Genomic DNA, 11,215 nt, shown 5'->3' on the forward strand with positions numbered 1-11,215 from the left:
TGTCGAGCCTGCATTTATTTTCAATAAAAATGAAAATAATGTTCTGAAAGTGGAAATAAACTGCGAACGAGTGTTTAATAATATTAAAAGTGTTTATTGGGTAGGGTTATGGGAAGGTGTAGGGAGGGTTTTTATTCTCCCAATAAGGCAGTATCCATTTAGTAATTTTAATAAATATAATCATTTACACTCTGTTAATGTACAAAAATACTAAGGTGCAAATAGTATCTGCCAATATAAAGTATAGATGGCATCTAATTACTATTTACTCTTATTGCAAAGAACTGATACTTTTACATGGTGTAAATAGAATATATTGCTATTTTCACTTAGTGTAAATAGCATCTATTGCTATTTGTACTTAGTGAAAATAGCATCTAAATAGCCGCTGCCTTTAATTAAACCTATGTCCTTGGCATTGTTAGCAACACGATCTACTGTTTGAGCTACAGGAATGTTAAAACATACATAATACGTGTCCTCAAGCTGATTAATGTATTTTAATGTATTTGCACTTATTGCAAATAGCTGCTGCCATTATTTAAAGGCGCAGTAAATGATTTTTGACAAACACTGTTGAAAGTGGATCACACCAAGCACCACAACACACTTGTAGACGATCTACAACTGTTTGTCTGAAGCTGGTGTGCTGCTGGCGACTAACAACTAATCTTGCTTGTATATACTCATGTGTATTGTATGTTCATTTTTTGTTCTTCCTTGTCGTTTGTTCGTCATCTACTTTATTTTTCGCAAAGCATTATTTTGCTTCGCTTGAGCTATGATAAAGAGACATCCACTCTTGCATTGCGTTCATGCATTTTGGGGGCAGAGCAATGAAAGGATGTTTTGGGTTGATTTCAAATATCAAGTGTTCAACAAGGTTTCTCAGAAATCGCTTACTGCACCTTTAAATTTACCAAAACAACCACCAAACTAGCTACTACAACTTTAATAAAATTAATCTGGGTTAACTTGCTAACTTAAATGCCTTTAATTTAAAAATATTATTTTATAGTAGGAACTATAAGTATAGTAAATCTGGTTACTATAGTGAATTTTGAATGGGAAAGTCTCAGTTCTGTGTTCTCTTAAATGCCTCCCTTCTAAATAGAAGCAGTGCACACAGCTAAAACAGACGGAGATGACTGACCAACTACTTTAGCCTAAAAGCAATGATCTGTGCGAAACAAAAAAGCCTCAGATGAAGGCTACCAGCTAAAATTAGAGATTTTGGTGTACAGCACCCAGAAGTGAACAGGCTGACCCGGAAGCTGTGCTGTCTGGAGGCGCATAGAGAACATCCAGCCTCTTCACTGCTTTATTAAAGCCTCTCCTGCGAGAAAAAAACACTCTGACATCGATATAAAAGGTTTGTGCACTCATATCGTCTTTTTCCTTTTGCCCACACTGAGCTATCGTGCACATTATTGCATTGTACGACAGATAACTGTTCGACGGGAGCGATTTATCGCCTTTGATCTACCACAGGTTGCACAAAGCGAAATATAACATTATAAATGGCATTATCTGAATGCATTGTACATGCATGTACTAATGGTTTAAATGTGCATTCGCTATAGCGCTGTTATAAACCGATCGGGACGGCAGATGTTGTAAAAATTACACAGCCGTGCGCAGCGTTTCGCCAATTGTAAGACATTTTTGCAAGGCATGATTGTCGGAAGTGTCAGTTTTTTTCAAGGGGGGCCGGGCAATTCAAAGGTGCTATTCTTCATAAACAAACACACACACTTATAACCACAAACACCTCGTTGATCGATCGGTTCCTCCCTGAAAAAAAATGGACCGACTCGAATGTGATTTTTTGGGCTCTGCAGAATATGGCGTCCTTATGAAAATATAACAGGCTGCCATTTTTGTTTTTTTCTTTTGTCTGAAATGTTTTTGTTGAAATTGTGCAGGAATTAGTCAGAGGCTCTGGGTAATCAGTAGATACCGAGATAACAGTGTTGTGCAGCTGCTGTATGGGGAAAACAAATGACAAAAGTTTTGTGACTGTTGTTTTCCTGTAAAGAGGGGTCAGGATTTTTCTACTTTAGATATTACGGGTCTGTTGAATTCTGTCACTTTCTTTCCAAACAGTTTTGAAAACCCTCGATTACAATTCTGAAATTCAGATGTTTACCGTGGTTTACTCATGAGAGTTGAGCTGGAGTCAGATATGAGTCACATGGCAAATATTACAATTCTTTACACTTCACTTGAGCTGACGATGACTCAAGTAATTTGTTAACAAACAAACAAAAAAAATCACTATAGTAACCATAAGGTTAAAAATTTGTCAAAAATAATTTCTGACACTATTAACAAAAGTTTCTGCCAAAAAGTCTGTTATTCTTAACTAGGTGTTAACCGCTACAGTCATAAAAACAAAAATAGTAACAACTCAAGTAATTACGAAATTTTGATGGAAAATATGGGTTGCACGGTGAATTTATGTACAGGAAACAAGTTGCTCTTGTCTAAAGCAGGGCACAGAATTTTGGAAAAGCATAAATTAAAGGAACTGTTCATACCAAAATAGAACTTATGTCATCATTTATTCACTCTCATTCCATTCCAACCCACTATGACTGACTTTCTTCTGCGGAACACAAAAGACAGAATGACAGCCTCAGTCACTATTCTCTTTTATTTTATGGAAAAAATACCTTTAAAAAATAGAAAAGAATGACATGGAAGATTGGAATCAGATGACAATGATGACAGAATCGTTTTCATCAAGTGTGTAGGGGAGTTGTGAACAATTAAAATAAGCATACAAGCATATGACTGAAAACAGGTAAAAACATGGTTTACTTTATATTATAGATATTGCACTAGTCTGTATTATGTTTTTAATAAATTACTAAAATGTACAAAAGATGCAAAACTAAAATAAATATGATTTATTTACATGTTATTAGTAATAAATTCATAACTAGACTCTATTTTGTCTGTTGTATTTGACTTATAAACACTAAGATTTTGTTGAGAAATATGTTTCTAACTACAAGCTTTTAGGCCTATTTATGATTTTAACCTGTTATATGTGTTTTGACTCTCGCTCTTTTTTTTTTTTTTTTTTTAGAAGGATGGCAGAGCCTCGATTCAATAATCCATATTTCTGGCCACCGCCTCCCTCTATGCCTGGTCAAGTGAGTATTGTGTTTTATAAGAGTTGCCTGACATGCACTAGTGTTTTTCAGTAGTGGTACAGATCAAGTGGATACTTGGACATACTGTACATTACAGAGCGAAACTGTGTGGCATTTAGCGATTGTCTGACCATAAGAAAGCATGACAATAAGCATGTTTGCAAGTCTGTACAAACCAGTGTGGTCTGCCACGGCGTGCACTGAAACCTTGATGAAAGTTTCCCCCCATGTTTTGTTCAGTTGGTTTACGTCACTTGATGTCCTCAGTCAAGCTTAACCAATGACTTTTTTCAGCTGGATAACCTGGTTCTTATCGACAAAATCAAAGAGCAACTGATGGCTGAAAAGATTAGACCTCCGCATTTGCCGCCCACCACTGTTCCCTCTCAGCAGACCCTGCTGGTGGCCTCTCCACCTTCAGATGGTGGGCAACATGTGATGTCTCTCCCTAAGCTGCAGCAGGTGCCGGGTCTTCAGGCCCACAATTCCTCTCAGCCTGACATCGCCCTGCACGCCCGCCCAGCATCAAGCAGCATTGCAGGTACTGATAGCCCTTCCGTGACAAAGTTCACATGCAATGCTTCATCGTTATGTATTTTACATTTTAGTATTGTGCATGTTGTAATCTTTTATGTGGGTCAACAATCTGATGCATTTTTTTGTCCTATCTATTAGAACTGCACCATTAATCATAAAAAGATCACGTTCTCTATTCAAACACCTATACTTCAAATAAAAATTGTATCAATTACATTGTTACGCCAGTAGGTGGCGACAAGTGACTCTTAAAATGTATGTCATTGAATCATTCATTCAAAAGATTCCTAAAAAACGCTGATTCATCCAGTAATGAAACAGTGAAGTCTTTTATGAGAGATCATAATTTAATTTATTTTTTTTTTTAAAAATCATATTTTGATATATATACTTTTTTTGTTTTAATCAGGCATAAAGTAAAAGATTCAACTGTCCTGAAATCATAATGAAGAAAAAATGCCTCTTTAAAAAATATTTTTTCAAAAAGAAAACCTTAAGTAGTGTGGTGTAAAATTATATAATAATGTATAATATAATAGAAGAATATACAATAATTATATTATCATTAAAGAAAGGATAAGAATTTAACCAACCTGCTTCATTAATAATTAATTAATAACTGCTTATTAATGTTTAATAAAGTCATGTGTGAATATGCAGAACAATACATCATAGTCATTCAGTGCAACTCCCCAATGATATTTTTGAGTTAATAATTTATGATATCTGTAAAAAAAAAAATTTGGTTACACCACACGATAATACAAATAAATGTAACTTATCAAAACCATGTGAAACCAGCATAAATACAAAGTCTAAATTTCTAAGAATTTGGTTCGTTTTTTAAAAGAAAATAATAATTTTTCTTTATCATGGACACTCTTGTATGTCATTGACCCTGTAGTGACATCCATGCTATTTTCTTACATAATTTCAGAGCTGAATATTGATGACAAGTCTGCGGTGAAGGCAAAGGGGTTATGGGAAGACTGGCATATGCGGCAAGCAGTGGACCAAGCCTCCAGAGCAAATCATCGCTCAGGTGGAAGACATGCGTGTATAAACACAGAAGTCATATTAAGTTTCCATTTGCCATAGACGAGTTTTAAAAACCTTCTTTTTGATGTTCAAAAACAGGTCTCACGCTGTCATCGCGCACTGAAAGCCACAACACCTCTGAGGCTATAACTCCCACCACCCCGACATCTAGCAGTCAGAACCGCTTAGGCGGAGCACCTTCCTTAAACACCATTTCCGGCCTGGCCAGTGGTCCTGGCATGGAGCACATGAAAAGTGGAGGTCTGATGGGTATGCTGGGACCACAGCCTAAAGCTCCACGGGGCCGCAAGAAGATTAAAGCAGAGAACAACACGGGCCCCTTGCTAGTGGTGCCCTACCCACTTCTGGCCTCAGGCCCTGACCAGGCGGTTACCATCGCCAAAGAGGGAAAAACATACAGGTTTAACTCACTGTCAATAATGAATCATATCATTTACGACCTGTATTAAATCTCGTATTACACATAAACTTTGATTTCAGTAATCAGCTATTCCATTTTTGCGTTTCATACAGGTGTAAAGTGTGTCCGCTCACTTTCTTCAACAAGTCAGAGATGCAGATTCATTCCAAGTCCCACACGGAGGCCAAACCCCACAAGTGCCCTCACTGTTCGAAGTCCTTCGCCAACGCCTCATACCTAGCACAGCACTTACGTATTCACTTAGGCATTAAGCCCTACCACTGCTCCTATTGTGAGAACTCTTTCCGCCAGTTATCACACCTCCAACAGCACACCAGGTCAGCAAAGCTCACCTGTACAGCCTGTAGTGCATGTGCCACTGAAAACTATAAAACCAGTTTAGAGTTCTTTTGATTAATATATGTTTGTTTTCAAGGATTCATACTGGTGACAGACCATATAAATGTGCCCAACCTGGATGCGAAAAGGCATTCACACAACTCTCAAACCTACAGGTGAGGACAGCTTAAAAATAAAGGCAGGATTATAGTTACATTGTACAAATGTAAAGAGTAAAAATAAAATTGTATATATATATATATATATATATATAATATAGGGTTTGGTTCATGTTCAGTCAGTCAGTCACAGACGATTCACACTCCAATCAACAAGGGGCGCTTGAATGCTGTGTAAATGATTATATTTCAAAATTGAATTGGAATAATAATTTTACAATTAGATTTAGAAGTTACTGCAAAACCTGCCTTACGTGCAATTTACATTTTTTTTTATTTGAGTGTTGATATATCTAAAAAATAAATAGCAACTGAAATATATATATATATATATGCAGTACTCGGTGTAAATGAGTATACCCCCTTTGAAAAGTAACATTTTTAACAATGTTGACAAGACTAAGTTTTATATAACATCTGTTTAACTTATAACATGAAAGTAAGGTTAATAATATAACTTAGAGAACAAAATGTTCAAGTTTACTCAAATTAGGGTGATGCAAAAATGAGTATACCCCACTGAAAGTCTCTGGAGCAAAGCTAAATTTTAGACTACAAATGTCTAATTTAACAAGAATTCAACCACAGATGAGTCTAATTATTCATTACACAGATGTCCAGCAGACAGTTGACTACAAAAGGGTGTTATCACCCCTTCCCATTTCATGCTGTCAGCAATGGCACCACATAGAAGACAAATCTCACGAGACCTGAGAAAGAAAATAATTTCTTTACACCAGAAAGATGAAGAGTACAAGAAGATCAGCAAAGCTTTACTTATCAGTCAGAATACCTGTAGCAAAAGTGGTACAAAAATTTAAAAAAGATGGAACTGCAACCATCTCACAGAGACGTCCAGGTCGCCCACTGAAATTAACACCTCAACAGGAGCGTCTTCTGATGAGAAGGGTTGAAGAAAATCGGCATGCAAGTTCACTGCAGTTATCTAAAGAAGTAGAAAGCCAAACTGGGGTGACTATTTCCCGTGACACAATACGGCGTACACTGCAGAGGAATGGCATGTGTGGGTGCCGTCCATGAAAGAAGCCTCTCCTAAAGTCCAGGCACAAAAAAGCCCGCCTAGAGTTTGCCAGGCCCCATGCTGACAAAGATGAAGACTACTGGGACTTTATACTCTGGAGTGATAAGACCAAGATAAATATTTTTGAAACTGATTGCTTCGAAACTGTATGGCGTCGCAAAGGTGAGGAATACAAAGAAAAATGCATGGTGCCTGCAGTGAAACATGGTGGTGGCAGTGTCCTTATGTGGGGCTGCATGAGTGCTGCTGGTGTCGGGGAGCTGCATTTCATTGATGGCATCATGAATTCACAGATGTACTGCTCTATACTGAAAGAGAAGATGCTATCATCACTCCGTGCCCTTGGTCATCGTGCACTTTTCCAACATGACAATGATCCTAAACGCACATCTAAGGCCACTGTTGGATTTCTGAAGAAGAACAGGATGAAAGTGATTCAGTGGCTCCTGATCTGAACCCAATCGAACACCTATGGGGAATTCTGAAGAGACAAATTGAGCATCACTCTCCATCCAGCATCCAGTCTCTAAAAGAGGTCATTCTTGAAGAATGGAAAAAGATGTTGCAAAATGTCACCAACTTGTTCATTCCATGCCTAGAAGACTTGGTGCTGTCATTAAAAATCATGGAGGCCATACAAAGTACTAGATGTAGTAGTTTTTGTTGTGGGGTGTACTCATTTTTGCATCACCCTAATTTGAGTAAAACTGAAAAATGTGTAATCTAAGTTATATTATTAACCTTACTTTCATGTTATAAGTTAAACAGATGTTATATAAAAAGTATTGTCAACATTTTGGAAATTGTTTTTGTGTTCATTGAGATATTGTTTAAAATGTTACTTTTCAAAGGGGGTGTACTCATTTACGCTGAGCACTGTACATACACACACACACACACACACATACAGAACTGAAATTACATTATGCAAATGTAATATATAAATAATATAAATAGATTTTTTTTTATATACAGCATATTTGTGTATATGTATTGTTTTTATCATTACCGTCTTAATAGGTGTTAAACTTTTTTCCTTATTTCCTTTCCTATTCAGTCTCACCAGAGACAACATAACAAAGACAAGCCATACAAATGTCCAAACTGCTACCGGGCCTACACAGACTCGGCCTCCTTACAGATCCATCTCTCCGCACATGCCATCAAGAATGCTAAATCGTACTGTTGCAGCATGTGTGGCCGCGCATACACCTCAGTGAGTACCGATCCTCCTCAACATATGGGAAAATATCTCTCTTGTCATATTCTAACACCATCTTCTGTTTTTCAGGAGACCTACCTTATGAAGCACATGTCCAAACACACCGTGGTGGAGCATCTGGTCAGCCACCATTCCCCACAGAGAACAGAATCTCCCAGCATTCCCATACGCATTTCACTTATTTGAGCTTCCTCCCTTATGTTTCTCTTCCATGAGAAGGTATTTTGTTCGCCACGATGGTCTTCCGTAGAGAAAAAAGAAGAATGTGATAAGAGTTTTCGGAGGACATTTGAGTCTGATATTGTCTTTGCCCCTTTAGCTCTTAGTGATATAAAGCCTATAGGCCACAGACTCAACAACTGCTGTCTGAACTGAATTGTTCAATTCAACTACAGACACCAGTCTAAAAGGATTTGATTGATTATTCCAAAAACAGAATGTCACAGTTGTGATCATTTTAACATTTTGTTTCAAAGGTGTGTAAGGGAGACTTCCAAAGATACTCTTTAAGCACTTTTTCAGCCTCGTGGTTTCGCTCAAAGTAAAATGAATTTTTTCAGAATGGGAGCAGCTTCTCGCTTTGGGCAGCTATGAGAGTTCAAACATAGTTTTAGAAAGTCTGACGGATTTTGTTGGTTTCCGCCTCCACTTCTACTCCTTGTCGTTTGTTTTAACAGGATATTGTGATTTATTTTACTGTGGATGTGACACTTCTTCCACTTTAAGCTTGTATTATCCTTTTATAAGGGGTATTAGGTCATGGTTGAGAAATGAAAAGTGATGTTTTGAGTTCTGTATGCCGTGATGTGGCATAGTTGAGGTCCATTTTTTTGTGGATTTTATGAGCATGTTCATTGCCCCAGTATTTTTACACTGGCAAAAGAGACCCAAATAAGGAATTGTAAAAAAAAAAAAATCCCCCAGACGATTCGTTTACATAAAAGAGGGTCAAAAAGATATGACGCTCTCTAAAATAATGGCTTGTGTAATTTGCATCATAGATGTTTTACTAGTTTTACTTTTTCAGACAAGGCCTTTTTTTGAGTGCAATGCAAACGTCATCCCTTCCAATCACAGTATTTTGAGGAAAAAGTGTCCTTTTTTGTCATTTTTTTTTTTAAATTAAATGGCATAAATGCATCATGACAATGTCCATTAAATGGATTTTTGTTGTGATGTAACAGAAGAAGTGTCACATGGGATCAGTGTTAACTGAATTACACTTTTAGGGTGTAACGTGACCTCTGAACTCCGTTAAGTGTTAATTCCCTTTATTCTCCCTGAGACAAACGATGCAAAAGCACCTTGAGACATTAACTTACACCGATGGATAGCTGAAAGTTTTAGGGGTTTTATAGATTATGATATGATCTAATTACAGTGGCCTATTTTGAAATGTTTTTATTTGTCAAATTGGAAGTCAAAACATCAGTAATGGTGTTTAAAGAAAATATAGAAATCAAAAATTGAATTTTGAATGTAGTCGTGTTCATTTCCACCAGTGCGTTTCTGTTACATAAATTCATCCAAAATAAATAACTCTGTAAATCTGTTTAACAATATTTTTTTTTGTTTTTTTATATATATGTTTGCTCTGATAAGCAAAACCAGCATACAAGCTGATAAAACATGTTTTTAACAATAGTTGGCAGCCGTTTAAAATGTTACTTACTGGGTTAAAGCACACTTGGTCTATTGAATTATTCTAGCCAAATTTGATCATACGTGATCATACTTGCCGTATGTGATTTATGTGATGTCAACAGGCCACAACACTGCAGCTCTACAACATTCATTTACTTTTGTGGTCATTCATACCAGTCATTTGTTAAGCTTATTGTGTTCAATTCATGTATATTTAGGAAACTTTTTTTTTTTTGTATTTTCATTTGTCTGTTTGCAAAGGACCAAGTTGTTGCTCACAAAAATGCTCTCAAAATTCCCCCAAATATATGTAATATTGAATATATATACAGTATAGGTGATTTATTACACAGTAATGGTTTACTGGGTCAAATTTTTTTTCTTTAATATTTGGGAATGTGACCAATACCGCCATTTTAGATAACAGCAGTTTGATGAGGATCTACTTCTTGGTGCTTTCTACAAAACCTCAGCTCATTGCCGGGAATAGATTATTACATTACAGTATAATCCTGGCCTTTTCAGCCTCAAATCCACTTTAGATCAGTAAGACTTGTACATTTGCTATAAAATATACCCTGTATTCATTAATAGTGCAAATTGCAAGGTTTAGATACTGTACTTTGTTCATTTTTGTATCTGTTTAGTATATTTCAACTTATTAATATTTGTTTTTCTGTAAGTACTGATCATTGTTTTTATAGGTATCCTTGTCATTTTTACATGTACGCCTTAATTTTATCATCGTTGAAAGACCGGTTTCTTTCTCTTTCTTCCTCCATGTCGATGTTTTTCAGTATTCGGTTTTCTTAAGCCTTTTTTCCGCATGGAACACTGTAATCGTTATTAATTAACTGTTAACATGTATTACGTAAGACATTGTTATATATGTTCTGAAATAATTCACATTTTCCTTTGTCTTGCATTGTGGTTCCATATAAAATTTTTGTTTAATATGCACAGACATGACTGATAGGTGAATTAAGAAAATATCAATGTCAAGAACACTTTGTATCTCTATCTTGTTTATTAAATTCAGACTGTTATACCTGAGCCTTTGTATTTTTTTTTTTTAAGATGCACTGGAGTCAAAAGATCAGTTATGATCCTGTTATCACATTTTGATATGGACACAATATTGATAAAATTTGCCTCCTCATATTAGCTTCCTTAGATTAAACATTGACTCCTTTTTGTCTTTAGATCTAAGACTTTACTTAGATGGCAATACCATATAATTTTCAGGGACTCTTTGAGTGTAAAATATAAAGAAAGAAAACATGCAAAAAGCACCATGACATGGATTTCTGGATTTTTTTTTCTTTTGAAGGATGAAATGACTCATTTATCTGAGTTTCCTGATAAACATTAACGGAGATTAGTAAATCCAGTAACAAATGTATTGCTCATGGTTAGTTCATGTTAGTTAATACATTAATGTTTAACTAATGAACTTTACAAGTAAAGTGTTACCGATCATCAAAGGTCAGCAGCAAAGACATTGGTTAATAAAGTGAGATTAAATACATGTTATTTCAGCAATACTGAATCTGATTTCTCTCAACATGGGGACAGTAGAGACATCAGTCAATAAATAGGAAAACAAAGTAACTTGCGTTACTTCTTTGAAAA

At 36.1% G+C, this 11,215-nt stretch overlaps 1 protein-coding gene across 1 annotated transcript; it reads left to right on the forward strand.

The window, feature by feature from the left end:
- The first annotated feature begins 1,222 nt into the window (after positions 1-1,222).
- Positions 1,223-10,636, forward strand: znf362b (zinc finger protein 362b). The gene is made up of 9 exons (XM_051879846.1): positions 1,223-1,372; positions 3,095-3,161; positions 3,456-3,702; positions 4,636-4,740; positions 4,836-5,157; positions 5,271-5,495; positions 5,594-5,672; positions 7,775-7,933; positions 8,009-10,636. The coding sequence occupies exons 2-9, from the start codon at positions 3,099-3,101 to the stop codon at positions 8,123-8,125; spliced, it is 1,317 nt and encodes a 438-aa protein (XP_051735806.1). The 5' UTR covers positions 1,223-1,372; positions 3,095-3,098; the 3' UTR covers positions 8,126-10,636.
- The last annotated feature ends 579 nt before the right edge of the window (positions 10,637-11,215 follow it).

Source organism: Ctenopharyngodon idella, chromosome 22 (assembly GCF_019924925.1).
Source record: "Ctenopharyngodon idella isolate HZGC_01 chromosome 22, HZGC01, whole genome shotgun sequence".
Classification (NCBI taxonomy): domain Eukaryota; kingdom Metazoa; phylum Chordata; class Actinopteri; order Cypriniformes; family Xenocyprididae; genus Ctenopharyngodon; species Ctenopharyngodon idella.